General features: G+C 35.8%; 1 protein-coding gene across 2 annotated transcripts in view; it reads right to left on the bottom strand.

Annotated features, from left to right (window-relative positions):
- Positions 1–17,039, bottom strand: part of LOC117172535 (sodium/calcium exchanger 3) — a 404,663-nt gene that overhangs the window by 40,387 nt on the left and 347,237 nt on the right. The window contains exons 6-7 of one of the 2 annotated variants that reach the window (XM_033360571.1): positions 14,041–14,199; positions 13,829–13,930 (exon numbers count right to left, since the gene is read on the bottom strand). In XM_033360571.1, coding sequence (XP_033216462.1) covers positions 13,917–13,930; positions 14,041–14,199 — 173 coding nt within the window. In that variant the 3' untranslated portion in view covers positions 13,829–13,916. Of the gene's footprint in view, positions 1–13,828; positions 13,931–14,040; positions 14,200–17,039 lie in introns of those variants that run through there. The other variant, XM_033360570.1, reaches the window with a different exon arrangement.

Here is a 17,039-nt window from a genome sequence, read left to right as displayed (position 1 = left end):
TCGGTGTCCTCTAGAATCAAACCGAAGGGCCTATGACGAAGCCACCAAACGCGTCCTCGGGTCGCAGATAGAGGGTTTTTGTACCAAGGGTTTCTGCTGAATATGGTTACAAAAATAAATAGGCAGTCGCGGGCAGTTGTACAGTGGTGGTCCCGAAGGATGTAACCCCCAAGCGGAGGTGTGAAAACCGTGCCGAAAGCTGGATGGCACCTGTGTGAAGTGTCTAGAACGGTGACTCTGGGATACCGCGCGAGCTCTCAGAGTACGCAGCCTTATCCTTGCATGCGGGGCTCTACAAGGATGGACGAACCCCTTTCTCTAGCTTCTCATGGGAAAAACAATGACAATACCAAACATAGTTGTAGAAAGTGCGGTTCAAAACAACAGAACGCGCATGGCTCCCGACAATGGGTCGGCCAATAATTCCGACCAATCTAGAGCTGGGGGAGCCAATGAAAATGGATTCAGTGCGATAGATCGGCGGGATCTCGCGACCTTTGGGTGGACGGAGCGACTGAATCACGACTTGCTAAAGTGCAACGATGCGAGTGTGGCCCCTGAACGTCGTAACATGGCACGGCTGCATGCTCTGTGGTGCGAGAAACACCCGGAGCTATCGCACTTTTCGCAGCAACTCCTGCGAAACCATGCTGAACTGCTCCGAAAAAGGGGCTATATAAGCGGAATACCTACTCTACCACAGGTAGAACAAGCCGGCAACAGTGAAGGAGAGGCAACACTAAGATCAACCGTGGGCAGGCATCCAATAGAGGAAAAGCGATGCTTTACGACCCGGAGAAACATCAACACCAAGGTTTCTCTCAAGCCTAAAGATCTGGCTGAAATGGATGACGAGCTTCGTGGACATTTTTCCGGAGAATCTGACCTCTCGGCTATCAATTGTTGTGTGTATAATGCAGTGAGAGCTTTGGGCGATGCGAACCGTAAAACAAAACCAACGGTTGATCATAAGACCAAAAGACGAATGCATCAACTTTCCATATAGATAGGCTGGGCAAGACAGTACGCGTCTCGCTTTCAGTGTGTGATTGACTACATTACATCTGGTAGGAATTTTACCGCCAAGGTTGGAAAGTTTGCGCGCGAACTCCAGACACGTTATCACAAACTTAACAAGTCAAAGCTGCTGACCATCAGGCAGCATATTGTTGAGAGAATACGGCTACTATCTGAAGCTAAGAGAAGTCTAGAGCGGAGGGAGGGGTGGGTCAGAGAAAATCAACAGTTTCTCTATGACCCATCTCGACCCTTCCAAGACCCTACAATTACTGTCCACCACCCGTTCAAACCAGAGGAGGTCGAAGTATTTTGGAGAGAAGTCTACGAAGTGCAGCGAGGACTGGACGAAGACTCAGAAAATATAAATAGCTTCAAGGAGTTATGTTTTGCCCTCATAACACCTGATAAAGAATGCCCACCCATCACTACCGAGAAGGTGAAAAAAGTATTAAGAGGGATGAAGAACTATTCCGCACCGGGACCAGATTGTATCAAAACCTTCTGGTGGAAGAAGTTTTTTTCAACTTATCAGCATTTGGTTCGTATTTTCACCTCATATTTGAAGTCGGAAGAGCCGATTCCGGAGTGGTTGGTGGAAGGGCGCACAACACTCCTGCCGAAAATAGGCAATTTAGCTGACCCAAAGAATTATAGGCCAATAACTTGTCTGAACACACATTATAAGATATTCACTGCTATGCCAAATGATAGGATTGTTCGGGCAATTGAACCTGTGTGGCAAGAAATGTATGAACAACGAGGCTCAAAGAAAGGCGTGGTCGGATGACGGGAGAACCTGCTCATCGATAGATGTGTCTGCAAAGATGCAGCATTCTACCAGCGAGACCTATCGATGGCCTGGATTGATTATCGGAAAGCTTTCGATTCGACCTCCCATAGACTTATCATCTCTCTTTTGGAAATCTTAAAGGTTCATCCGCAAATAGTTGGATGCATAGAGAGATTGATGCCGCTTTGGAAAACCAGATTTACTATCTCATCTGGAAAAAATCGTGTGACAACTAATAAGGTCACCTTCCAGAGAGGTGTCTTCCAGAGCGACACCATGAGCCCACTCCTCTTTTGTCTTACATTATTGCCACTATCTCTAGCACTTCGCCATTTCGACGGGTACTTGTGCGGCAAGCCTGCAGGTCGAAAGTACAAGGTCACTCATGTATTTTACATGGACGATCTTAAGATCTATGCTAAAAATAAAGAGCAACTACATCTAGCTCTAGGGATTGTCGAACGATTTACTAAGGAAATTGGAATGGAATTTGGGTTAGAAAAATGCGCCAAGATTTATTTAAAGCGAGGAAAACTTAATGGCATCCCTAAAGATCCTGAGCTCGTTGATAGAAGCGCTATACGACACCTTTGTGCTGGATCTGCAACGAACACGCTTACCGTCCCGGTACTACTCTATTCATTTGGAGTAGTTCCATGGACGAAGAACGAGCTCAGATCGCTTGATATCGGGACAAGAAAGGTTGTGCACATGAACAAAAGAACGCATCTTAAGTTTTCCGTTCCGCGATTGTACATCTCACGCCGTCAAGGGGTCGCGGAATATTGAGTCTTGAATGTCTTCACAACAGGATTATTCTGGGTACAGCACATAGAGTTGCAAATAGAAGAGACCCTCTTCTTAAAATGGTCATGAATCACGAAGAAGTAGGCAAAGGAGCGTTTCTGTACAAAGCAGCGGAGAAGGCTGCTGAAACACTCGGACTTGACTTCAGCATTAGGAATGGGCAAAATGCATCAAATCTTATCTATTTCGAATACTCACATCTGAAAGCTAGGATTAAGAAAGCACAATAGAAAAACTTTCGTGAACAGCTCCTCGATAAAAGGATGCATGGTATATTCCACAGAAATGTAAAGGATCAGTCAATGTCTTGTGAGCTAACGTTTGCTTTCCTTAAATCGCCCGGATTGAAGTCTGGTACGGAGGGTTTCATTTTTGCATGCCAAGACGGTGTCATTTCCACCTTAACATACCGTCGCCACATTTTGAGCCAAGACATTCCTGATGATAGCTGCAGGGCCTGTCATGCACACCCCGAGCACTTAGCTCACATACTATCTAGTTGTCCAACTCACGCGGGAACGACCTACATTCAAATGCACAATGCGGCACTTAAAGTGCTTTATTACCATCTCTATCAATCTTACGGCATTAAGCTTAATATCGCTCCTCTAAATGCTCCCAGGGATATCGAGTCAATTGTCGAGAAAGGGAAGTGCCGCATATACTGGAACTTTATATTTTCGACAATTGTTTCTGTTGCTCACTCGAGACCTGACATGGTTCTTCCTGACTTCGAGAAGCGAACCATGTTGGTTATCGAATTTTCGGCACCAGCTGACAAAAACATCATAACCAAGGAGAATGAAAAGAAAGAGAGGTATCGAGACCTTATAAGGGAGTTGCAACGATTGTACCCGGAATATTCTGTTAAACTAATCGTCCTTATCATTGGCGCTCTTGGAGGTGCCAAGCTTTCACTTGCTAATGGCCTAAAAAGCATCCCTGCGTGTCAACAATATACTAAAACACTTGCGGGAAAAATACAGAAGGCGGTAGTCCTTGGGTCCCTTCGTGTTCTTAGGGTGCACGAGGCTTTTGTTGGATCGTCGTATTGATTCCTTTTCAGACTGAAACCGCCTATCTCACGGTCGTGAGACGTGATTGTGGCTCAAATTTTACCGCGATTTTGCTGGGAGTGTGTGCAATTTCCCAGATTAGTTCCCGCTCCCGGCGAAATCCTGCGGTTGTCCTTATGACAAATTTTTAATTATATACCCAATAAACACACACACACAGTTTGTAATGTCATTGAGGCTCCTATAACTTTCAAAACAAGAATTTATTGAAGTTCTTTATTTCTTTTAATACTTCTACGTGTTTCCTAATAATCTTTGACCTTTTCCTTCTGGTCTTTGTTCGTTATCAATGCTACTGCCCCTTCTTAAATGACTCTGGTAGCCCATCTCCTCTCCATGATTTTTCTCTTCCCTGTTTTATTCATTTCCTAACTTCTTTTAATTTCTTTTTCAATTTCTTCATGCTCTCCTTACATTTCTCATCCCATCTACCTCCCTCCCCGCATTCTCTAATTTTTTTGCCTATGCCCTCTAATATTTCCGTCGTTTAAATTTTCCTCTGCTATTTTAAAATTCTTTACCTTTTCCTTAAATTGTTCTTTTCCTTCTATTGTTGTCTTTTTTTAAAAACATTTGCTTCCTTTTTATTCTTATTGCTGCCAATCTTTTCTTTCTCTAATGTTCTTATTATTATGGAAAAGTGATCCGAATCTATTTAATCCCCTACCTCTCGTTTCTTGACCTTCTTTCAACCTTGTCATCTGTTATAACCTCGTCAATTACCGATCCACTCTCGCCTCTTGAGCTTACAAATTCCCCTTCCTCATCATCCTGTATATTTCTGCTTACAATAAACCACCATATTCCCTTCAAGCTCTTTAACTATTCCTTTGCCTCTCCATTCAGTATCCTGTCTTCCAATTTTCATTCTCGTTCCCCTCCTCATTCCTTTCGTCATCTATGTGCTGTTCTCGCATTGAAATCTCTATTTATTATAGGCATATTCCTTTCATCCTGTATAAAATGGCCTTCTCCTCTCTTCGACCCTCTATTCTTTTCTTTGTCACTAATTCGTTCTTATTATTTTTTTTCTTTAGCTCAACAGTGCAGTTTGTTCGCCACTTTCCCCTTTTTTATATTTTTCACTTCTTTTACTTTCACTTCTTACACTACTTCTTTTATTTCCTTCCCCTCTAATGTTAAACCCTTCATAACCAAACTTATTTCTTTTCCTCACTCTAACCTAGCAAACTATTTTTTAACTGCTTATGACCCGATGTTAAATGTTTTTTAACGAAAGATTTTCGATCTGAATTCAGCCCTGCAATTGTGAATTTTGTGAAAACGTGTCCAAGTTGGGCCTTATGGTTCATGGAAGCTACCTTCTAATATGAATGGTGTAAACATGCGTACATATTTGCGCATCATGCTTGTCTATATTTTTCAAGTGCTGTTGTTTACGTACGACGTGACAAATACGACATTTCCTTAAAATAATACAATTGGCCAAATAAAAATCAATATAATAAAATAATATAAAACAACTCTAACAATTCGCGGAATATTGAGTTTTGTAGCATAGTGTCACTGTCATGCTAGGGTAGGAGGAAATCTCAGGAAGGTTATCGTACACTGAAAGAAATAATTCGACGATACACGCATAATTCTGGTTATTTCAAACATATTGTATTGCTCGCGCAGCTACAGCGATACGGTTTGCGTATTTTACCCATACCATAATTATTGAAGCAATATTACTGCTTCAGTCATATGTTCTATTAGATATTTCTAAACATAAGATAGCTGCGTCAGACAAAATTTGGTTGGGGTAAATCAACCATACGCATGGCTCTCAGCTGCATCTCCCATAATTTCGTTGAAAATTATTTTTTTAAGATACACAGAAAAAATATAAATCGTCTTTGTTTTACATTGCGTTGAAATATTTTCACGAAAAGGGTTACAATGTTTTATAAAATTTAAAGGCCGGGTTGACGTAACCTCGTTTGAAAGGTAGGGTATACGAAAAAAGTAAAATAGTTCTATAAAATCCAAACTTTTAGCTAAAATACAGTCTATATCGAAGAAGTTTTGAAACCAATTTTTCGCCGAAAAAAATTTAATCTTTTGCATTAGTACTTTATACTTTAATATTTGTTCACATGTTCGAGTGCACAATTATTTTATATTAAACAATCACTAAACTATTTATAATCGCACGCTATGAATATTTTTATTTGTCTCGGGTTCAAACCCTAAACGTTTTGAATTCCTAATGCATAAAGCCTTGCGGTTAACCTAGCTTCGAGTATAAAGAAAAAAATCTGAAATATATCCTACAGCTGTGGAGGATCGTCTGAAAATTTTGGCAAACCCATTCTATAAAAAATGTTGCGAAGCTTATAATCTTAAATTTATAATATAATAATTTTAGAAATATTACAGATTATTATTGAATATTTTATGTACTTAAAGAAGATTTTAAATAAATTCAAGAATATTTCAAGATATTTTGAAAGATTTCAGAGAAATCAATACATATTTACAGAAATTTAATCGGTTTTTAATGATTTCTAAAAATTTACGAAGATTTCAAGAGATTTAACAGACTTGAAAGAATGAAAGAACATTATTTATATTTTAAAATTACTCTAAAATCTTAAAACTCATTTAAATTCTACTGAGATTCCTTAAAAATTCTTCACTTAAAATCTTTTAAATTCTTTTAAAATATCTTGAACTCTTGTAAATATTATCGAATTTTTTTAAATTCAATTATAAACTTTAAAAATTTTTAAATCAAATAAGTCCTGCAAATCTGTTTTAATACTTTAACATATTTTTAAATCACATGAAGATCTTTAAACTTTTTTGAATTTTTTGAAATTAATTTAAAATGTTTTATAATATTTTAAATTGAAATCAGGCTCCAAAAACTTGTATGCATTTCCATGACGTCATACTAAAATACGCTATTTAAACCAACGAGGGCTTTCTGCTCTTCGGTCATTTTTGTATTTGGTCAGTCGTTGATTCCGGCGAGACCGTACAGGGACCTTGGTGGTAGGTGACGGAACTGAGCAGTTTCAAATTGCTTATCATGGAAGACTTGAAATAGGTAACCCTTGAAATAGGTGCCTCTTGAAATATGCAAGAGTTGACTGTAATTTATTTAATAATATACTAGGTGTGTTAAAAAAATAAGGTGACTTTATGGTTTTCACAAAGAATATTCATTCATTCCTCAATATTTATGTTGACGTCATAACCATATACCCACGATTCATTCCCATATATAACCCTTTTGAGAAAATCAGGATCATTATTGACTTCATTCAACATCTCCTGAGCGATGGTCATGCGATGGATCTTTTGATCAAAATTAAGCAGTTTTGGAACAAATTTCGCTGACATACGTCTCATGCCCAAAACTTCAGAAAAGATAGCATGGCATGAGCCAACCGATATGCCAACATCTTCAGCAACTTCGCCGAAGGTAATTCGGCGATTTTTCAACACCATTTCTTCCACTGCTTGAACGTTTTCACCTGTTGTTGACGTGCTGGGGCGTCCAGGGCGAGGTTCATCTTCGACATCCTCTTGGCCTTCTTGGAACAGCTTGTACCACTTATACACATTTTTCTTACTCAAAGTAGACTCACCGTATGCAACTGTCAATATTTCAAGAGTTTTAGAGCACTGGATTCCATTTTTCACCCAAAATTTAATGCAAACTCTTTGCTCCATTTTTTCGAAAGAAGAAAATCGCCGAGTACACCAAACCCTTCTAACCTTTTACGCCTCTGCCAGAAAGACAACACGAGCTATATAGTCAAAACTGTGAACATGTGATCGTGACGAGTGTACCAACACAACAAAACAAAAAATTTAAAACTTGAATGTACGTAGCCTGCGAAAATTGAAAAGTCACCTTACTTTTTGAAAACACCTCGTACACAATAGGGTTATCCACAAAAAATTGGTTTGCCTCATATTTAAGTTTTTCTTTTATCAATTTTGGCTCATAAAGAATATGAATGTGTAATGAAAACTTAATCTTGTTTATTGAAATGGAAGCTTCTAATGTGTCCCCTAAGGGTTTACAATTTTCTTACACCTTCTCTATTCCTTTACACACCCTCCACACACTATCTTGGTGGTGGAAGGGGGACCTACAGTTTAAGGTGGGTTCCGAACAACCAAGAGCAACAGCCTTAAGTACTTAGAGAAAACCTTTTTCTCTAGAGGTACCGGTCCCACGACTCTCCGGAGATGAACAACTCCCTTGCTAGGCTAGTGTTCACCGCATGGGCCACCGAGACTCTTTTTCAATAAAATTAGATGTATCCTCGGCCAATAAGATTGAATATTAACCAGCTGTATTTGTAACCTAAAAAAATGAAATTTCTTGAAAAAAATCAAAGAATCAAAAATTACCAGAGTTATAGCATTTTCAAAATAAAAAGAAAAAACTAAAATGAACATTTTAAGCCAAACAAGGCATGATATGAAAAAAAGTCAAGAGAAGGTAAACGTTGCTTTTTGAAAGCCCTACAACATTATAATAACAACTTTTTTAATTTGGACGAAAAGTTAAAAATTCCAAATTTGATCGTACCAAAAAATTTTGAAACCACATTTTTTCAAGATTTAAAAAATATATGTACGGGTTTTCATAGTACTCAGAAACCCAAACAATTTATCTCTATGACTTTTTTCTATAAAAAGAAAATGATCAGAGTTAGAGAATTTTCAAAATCCAAAAAAACAAACTAAAATGAACATTTCAAGTCACACAACGCATGATAAGAAAAAAAGTCGAGAGAAGGAAAACGTTGCTTTTTGAAAGCCCTACAAAATTATAATAACAACTTTTTAAATTTGGTCGAAAAGTTGAAAATTCCAAATTTGATCGTACCAAACATTTTTGAAAGCACATTTTTTTAAGATTTAAAAAATATATGTACGGTTTTTCATAGTACCCAGAAACTCAAACAATTTATCTTCATGACATTTTTCTATAAAAAGAAAATGATCAGAGTTAGAGCATTTTCAAAATCCAAAAAAACAAACTAAAATGAACTTTTTAAGTCAAACAACGCATGTTAAGAAAAAAAGTCGAGAGAAGGAAAACGTTGCTTTTTGAAAGCCCTACAAAATTATGATAACAACTTTTTCAATTTGGTCGAAAAGTTGATAATTCCAAATTTGATCGTACCAAACATTTTTGAAACCACATTTTTTTAAGATTTGAAAAATATATGTACGTTTTTTCATAATACTAAGAAACTCAAACAATTTATCCCCATGTCTTTTTTCTATAATTTAATCGTAAAAAACAAGATTAAAAATAAAAAAAATATAAAAAAAGGAAGTAAGAAATAGTATGATTCAATTTTTATACATATTATGAATTATAATGATATACATTTGTTGAAATGACATACGTTTCAGCGCAGCTTAGAATACAAATTAAAGCAAAAGAAGAAACAAATACAAAAATAATCGTGATAAATACAATTTCCTCTTTATTTTGCAAGTTTTTAATAAGCAATCCCAGGCAGAGTTACATAAAAAATGTATTATAATTGATATAAAAGTGTTGTTTATAATGTAGAAAAGTTGACATGTTGGACAAAATCGAGTGCGAAGCACGAGATACGTGATGAGAATATGTTCGTTAAAGCTGAAAGAGCTTTAACAAAAGAGAGTTCACAATCACAAAATTACAGTTGTCGGTCCGTTGATCTTTGATTTTAAAAGGTCTGTGCACGAATGCGGGAGAAATGCAAATACCGAGCGCAGAGTGCGATAGCCATCAGTCGCGTGTCGGAGGTGCGTTCAAACTCTCGAGCTAAGCTTTTTTAACAGAAGAGAATTCACAATCACAAAATTACACTGGTAGATGTTTTGAATTTTAATTTAAAAAGGTTTGCGCAATAATGTGCGAAAATATAAAGCCGAGCGGTTAGCGCGAGGTGAATACATAATCGAGCGCGAAGTGCGAGATGAATGTACAATCGAGCGCGAAGCGCGAGAAACAACAGTTATGTAAAAAATTAGAGTAATCAAAACACTCGCATGTGGAAAACCGTAATTTTTTTCCACATGCGAGTGTCTAGCTTACTCTAATTCCTTTCAATTCACACATTTTAGAGAGCAAGACAGACAGATAAACAGCGTTTATTAAGACACAAGCTAAAAATATTATTTAATTCAATTCTGTACTCGATTAAGTATAGCTTAGGAATATCTTAAAGCTTCTTATTTCTTAGGTCCTGACGGTTTACGTTTTAGTTCCCCCGATTTGTTACCAAGGCTATTTGCAGGTAGACCCCGATACTGGACTGCAACCGAGAGTTTGTTGTATTTTTTTGAAAATTTGACTTTTGTGTATGAGTCTAGCTTTCATTTTTAAAGTAAAATCGTTTTTGGTTAGAATACCAATTATGTATTAAATTTTACCTGGAATTTTATTGCGCGCAAAATTATTTTCCCCCGCGAAATGAAAAACGACACGCGCAAATAGTATGGAAATTATGATGCTAATATTTAAATTGAATATCCTTTCATTTTCAGAACAGGTTCAAATTATCCAACACATTGAATCGGGGAAAGAAAACCGAAAGAAAATATAAATATGATGACTGCTGATCTTGCTACAATATAATAAAAATGTATTGTTCTTTTAAGCGCCTAGGGTGAGCGTCCGCTGGATCTCTATACGCTCGTTATTTTAGATTTGTCAACATTTGTGCACAGACCTTTTAAAATTAAAGGACAAGCATCGAAAAGAATAATTTGGCGATTGTGAACTCTTTTTTGTTAAAGCTCCTTCGGCTTTAACGAACACATTCTTATCACGCATCTCGTGCTTCGCACTAGATTTTTCCCAAGAAGAAAACTTTTCTGCATTAAGTTGAACTCTATCGCATCAAATGATTATTATATTTTTGTACCTTATTATGGGACTGCTTATTCAGATATTGCAAAATACTGTGCAAATTTTATTTTTAATTATAACTTTAATATTTGTTTCTTATTTTGCAGTAATTGTAATTCTCCGCTACCTTGAAAAATGTACCATTTTAATAAATTTATATTATTACAACTCATAATATGCATTGGTATTAAAACATATGTGTTTTCATTGTCTTGTTCTTATAATTAAAAAATGGCGCATCCTGTAAAAAAACAATTACGTTGATTAACATTTTATTGTACTTTCTGTCGTTTTTCCAAAAACTTAATTTCTCAACTTTTAATATGGGTTTTTACGAATAAAATAAAAACTTTGTGTGCTATCAAAAAGTATTTATTGAAAAATTTTTAGATCCTTTTTGTGTGCAAAATTTTTGTTTATTCATTTTTTTTGTTCGTAGCTCGATAAGTTTGACCGCGAAATACAATTTTTTGGTTTTCATTATAGCTTTTAAATGGTTCACGAACTCGATCTTTTTTTTGACATAGAGACGACAACGGCGACGTCAACGACGACAACAACGACGACGAACAGACAAACATCGACGTAAAAAATATTCTTTATGAATCAGGGGGACTCAAAACGTTGACATTTGATGGAATCCACGAAAGTCGTTTTTCACATATTTTTCGTATCTTGTGCCGTTTTTCCAAAAATGTTAATGTATTTTTTATTTTTATGATAAAAAAATACGTGTCCTATGAAAATATTATTTGCAACAAATTTGTAGATCTCTTTTGGGTGAACAACTTTTATTTATTTTTTTTTCGAAACTTGTGTTGGTTTTCCAAAAGTATAATTTTTAATGTTATTTTTTACGATTGAGACAAAATAACGCGACCTATAAAAAATAATTAAAAATAATTTGTAGATATTTTTTGGATGAATAATAATTGTAGTCAATTCCTTTTTTCGTATTTTGCAATAGAATGTTTTCATGATTAAAAGGAAAAATGTGTGGCTTATTAAAACAAATGAGCTTATGAAAATTTGTTCATTTTTTAAGATAAACAATTTTGTTTCTCAACATTCTTTCACATCTCATACAGTTTTTGTGGAAAATGGCCTTTTTGATATCTTAAGAAGCATATTCGATGCATAAAATCAGAACCGTAGTTTAAAAATGGCATAAAACCAATATCTTCTCTTCAGGATAAGAATATAAAAATGATTTCACAGTCTTATCAAAAAACGTTTTCAAACTAAAAATATGAAGATCAGCTAAAATATATTAAAGCTATTAGGGTAGGGTGAAAATTTTACGGCCTGATAAGGCAAAACAACTTTTTTCGTTTTTTTTACTTTATTTCTGAACATATGTAGGATAGGGGAACAATTCCAACTTCAATTCGTTGATTTTAGAAATCGCAACGAACAACCTATGGGGAGGTCCGTTGTGATGGGCTGTTAGCGAACGCGGCACCCACCTAGCACGGTGCTCCTCCATGCCCAAATGTTCACGCTCAGTTGACATCATAGCAACACCAGGTATCTCACTTACCTTTAATCTCTGGTACTCTATCACAATTTTATACATTTTTCGATCATTTCGGGAGTTGCGACCTCAACCGGGGTCCTAAACATGGTTCGTCAGAAGTGCTTGTGCGACCTTTCTTAAATTCAGAAACCCACTGTCTAACCGTCGAATATGATGGAGAAGAGTTTTTCTGTGTGGAATCCATTTTACGCTTCTATGATTTTTCCATTTTTGCACAAACAATCGAGGTGCATTGTTCAATAGACTCTCAAATGTATACTAATAGAGCAATCGACTTGAAAATTGATATACAAGCTAGTGAAATAAAGTACTAAAGAATACACGCTAAAAATTAGACCTGCTGGTGCCATTTCTAGGTCAATGCAGGAACTTTTCGCCCCACCCTCGTATCTACTAGGCTTTAAAAACTAGCCCGATCATGCTTCAAGTAAACCATTTTTAGACTCTTTTTGAACTCTATACATGAAAAGACCCATGTTTCGCAAAAGTATATTAAATTAATTTAAATTGAACTTTATAAAATTGAATTTAGTCTCGATATTGATTCTGCTTTAAAATTAATATTCCGTTTTGATGTAGTTGATAACAAAGCTATGATTGAATGCGGCAGATCATAATATTCTTCATTTCATTCGTGCAACGTGTCAATCGATTGCTATTAGTTTTGCGGTTAGTTACTATTTCACCGTAGTGAGTTGATCTGGAATTCATGCAGAATTTAAAGTTCAATCTTTGTCTGAAACGGTTAATTACAAAGAAGGTTTTGTTAGACAATATAATAAATACGTGATCTCTTCATTACAATTTTTTCTTATTAAAGTTACCGTTACATAAAAATTTTTTATTTGACTCGTTTACAACGGGCGATGGTTTAAATCATAAGGATAGTTGGAAACTTTTCGAACACCAAATTGTTTTTTCTTACCAAATGGGCGCTTTTAAGGTAGTAGTAACTTAAATTACTTTGCTATTGTCCCTGAAATTCAAATGGGACATTCTGAAATGATATAGGTTGAAATTATGAATGTGCGCATTGTGCAGTATTTTCAAGTAACTTTCATTTTTTATTTAAAGTAACTAAAAGCAACTTTTTATACATTTGAAGCAGACGCAATTTGGTCAATTACAGGTCAGCGAAAACTGCACATACACACTTCACAAGTGAGCCCACGTAACATTTTACGACCGCTTCTTCCAGCGGAAATTGAGTTGGAAATGATAAACTGGATCGCAGTTAATGGTTCGTTTTACAGCAACAAAAGGAAGCTGAACTAGATGCACGTAGAAAGGCTGTAGAGAGAAAGTTTTGTCTTGGAAAGAGCATGAATGAAGGCTTGCTAATTTATAAAATTCATGTATTGCAGTTAATCGAAACTGTAGGTAACGTAGGTCATCAAAGGTAATGATACACATGGGCCGCAGATTCGGACGGGTTTTTAAAAGTTTGAATAATTTTATAATCATCATAAGTTCTTGTTTATATAAATATTCAGAGTGGCAACAAGGCAGTAAATCTTACACTTTGTGTTTCTTGGGCTTCAATGTATTTTTAGACAGTTTCAATCAGTTGGATTACATGAATTTTGTAAGCTAGCAACCCTTCTTTCATGCTCTTTCCGAGGGGAAAGTTTGATTCTTATGCGCGTGCATAGCTAACCTACCGCTCGTTGTTGGACTTTAAATGATGTCAACAAAAAGAAGATCTTTTTCGGTATCATATATGTAGCCAATTTGATGTTATTGACGAAAAGTCAATATCAGGTTGTATGAGAGTACTAATTGTCTTCATCCCACACCTGCTTATCATGCATGCGAAGCTGGGTTTTCAAGGGGGGTAAGCGATATAAAAAATATTAAAAATCCAAAAAATAATAAAAAATAACATCAAAGTAAGGAAAACAAAAATAAAAGAATAAAAATAACTTACCAGGAATACTAGTTCCCAATGCAACGAACACAATTGCAGTCACTGAGTCCTTAATTCCCAAGGTACACCCGAAGTAGGATGCTATGTCGCCAATAACAGCTGTCACTATCCCGATGCCAATTATGCTGACAACAAAACATAGATATCCCCCAGCGATATCTGAAAGAAAATAGTTGTGTTGTTCATATCATGCTGACATTGTATATGTTATATTATGTATAATTATTTATAGGATGTAGGACAGTAGTTATGGAAATTCATTAAAAAACAGAGCATAAAATAAGATACAAAATACGTGATACCAACATAGCCTATTTTGTAGGAGATCGCATCGAATGGCATCGCATCACATCGCATGGCCTTTGGACCCAGTCCTTTGGCTTGCGGGTTTGATTCTCGCCTCGTACTCTGGAAGAGTTTAAATAGCCTAAGCGAGTTCTGCCGTGCAAATGAAATAAGCGTATCTTCAGTTCGGATAAGTAATCTGTTACTTTTACTAATCTTTAAAATGGGACTAAAATAGCCTGAATTTAAAATGTTTATTCAATAAACACAATCAGAATTATGTACATTTGAATACTATTTAACAGATTCGTAAAAGTGACATACGACTTGTTCGAACTGCAGATACGCCTTATTTCGTTTGCACGGCAGAGCTCTTCATGATCAGACAGTCGAGGGACCGGTACCTTTAAAGAAAAAGTTTCTCTAAGTACTCTAAGCGGTTGTTCTTGGTGGTTCGGAATACGCCTTAAACTATAGTTCCCGTTTACCCCCCTGCCAACAAAAAGTTGTTTCTAAATCTTAAACCACAATATTTATAACAACTGAAAAACATTTTATCCAGATATGTATAGAAATAAATGTGAGAGAGATAAGGAAAACTCATGTTAAGCATTGTATAATCAACGCCATTACTTTCATATAAAAATGTTAAACAATTAACTTACTCATAGTACTTATATTACTCACCATTAAAATAGTCTTATTTGCAAGTCAGTATGTGATCTTTTTTAATTATGCATGAATGATTGTGTTTTCGCCTTGAATTTTTTTACCAGATGCTATGATCTATTCGAAAATCGAGAAATGTTAGGAAACGTATCTTGAGATTATTTCTCAAAAACTATAAAAGTAAATAAATGATGGATTTTATAGACAGTTTTTAAACATAAATACTTAAATGTATAGTTGATGCATCCTACAGCGAGAATAAGTCCTCTCAATATTTGAATATGAACTATATAAAATATTTAGAAACTGTTTGTGATCTACTCTAGTGGACTTAGTTTCTCTTTCGCCGTTTGCAGAAAATTACTGAGACCTCTGACTCCTGCAAAAACCTACTTCCCAAAAGAACTGGAAATTGCATTCAAATGTGTGTTCACCTACGTCTGTGCGAAACCTTGGATAACGATTACCGCTTGCTTCCTGAGCTGATGTTGTAGGCATTGAATAGTCTGCCGTACAAACTAAAAATATATGTATTTGAGGTCTAGATTGAACGAAGGCATTTAAGAAAAACCGTGTTCGCCAAGAACTTCAGCACAGGTCCTGTGCACGTGCAATTTCTGATTTATCGTAAAAATTAATTATTTAAGCAATTTATATTAGAAAATGTACTTAAAGAATTTTCTGGTTTTCAATCCAAGTAAAGAAATATGCAAGGTCACTTTCGCTGTGTAGTTATCGAACGTCGGCCCTCGCTGCAACATAAAAATCTCGCAATCGACATCACAGTAATACAAGAATTTGAATTTCAGTAGAAAAGGTGGTTCACTTTCAGATGTAACCAAAAGGATCATTCGCCAGTTGAAAGTCAACTGATGATGATAACATGAATTTAAGTAACGCACTTGGTTGGAAGTCAGCTGTTTTATGTACGTAAAATGTACTTTATAGATTAATTTAAGACAGCAAGATTGTTGATTTTTCGTCAACACGTGCGTGTGAAATGAAACTTAAAGGTTAATTTAAGTCAGCTGGTTGTTGAAGTTCACAACATTTATGTGCTATCGTTCCGCTATTAGGAGCATGAAATGAATATAAAATAAAAAATTGAATAATTTTAGGAAATAATTTTTTTTTGAATGTGAGCATTGAATAAATTATTTATTTATGCCTAATTAATGAAGTTGTTTTATCCTCCAAGTCGATGAGATTAGTAGAAAGAATGACACTAAACAAGGCACTTATATCCATTTCAAGCTACCCGGTACAGAACGTGAATCTTCAATCCTTTTTCATAATTTTTGATCACATATCTACCATTATTCTATTTATACTCATAATCCGTTATAGATATGAGTACATATATCAAAATAGGAAACGCTAACGAAGCAACTATCATGAGCTCAGTGTTGATCGCTACTATCCAGCGCTATCGACGCCATATTGGCTACTCTCAGCTGATCTCTTAACTCCTCTTCTAAAATCGCCAAAATCCGGTAAGTGTTTGAGCATCGCTGCATCGCATTTCGCGCACGCCTTTCTGCCAGCACAAATTGAATTTTAGAGCACGCGAATGAAAATCATCCCAAACTCAACATACCTGTCAGTTAATTACCGTATTACTCGTATATCAGATACGAGACACTGCGCTTAAGTTCCATTTCTGGTTGAAATTAAGCAACCTACTTAATCTTATGCGATGGTGTCACTTGTTGATTTTTTCGCTTGGGACATCTTTCCTCGACACAACATATAACTTGCTCAGTAACTTTTGCCAGATAAAGGATGTGCAAAGTGCTTTGCGTATATTCTTTCCTTGCATTTTATGACGTATTCGACTTCTCTTACAAATTGCAGACCCCGCAAAGTACTATTCATATATTTTTCTATTGCAGTACGTCAATTTGTTTAATATGAGAAGTTTTAAACATTCATTTTTTACAATAAACGATTAGGAATTCTAATTTAAATTACGTTAAATAATATTTCATCCAATCTCAGGTAAAACATTTGGTCTAATGGTCAATGATGAAGTCAAAATGAAAGCT

This window comes from Belonocnema kinseyi, chromosome 5, assembly GCF_010883055.1.
Source record: "Belonocnema kinseyi isolate 2016_QV_RU_SX_M_011 chromosome 5, B_treatae_v1, whole genome shotgun sequence".
In the NCBI taxonomy this organism is placed as follows: Eukaryota; Metazoa; Arthropoda; class Insecta; order Hymenoptera; family Cynipidae; genus Belonocnema; species Belonocnema kinseyi.
The sequence above is the reverse complement of the archived record's forward strand: the minus strand, read 5'-3'. Positions and strand labels throughout refer to the sequence as shown.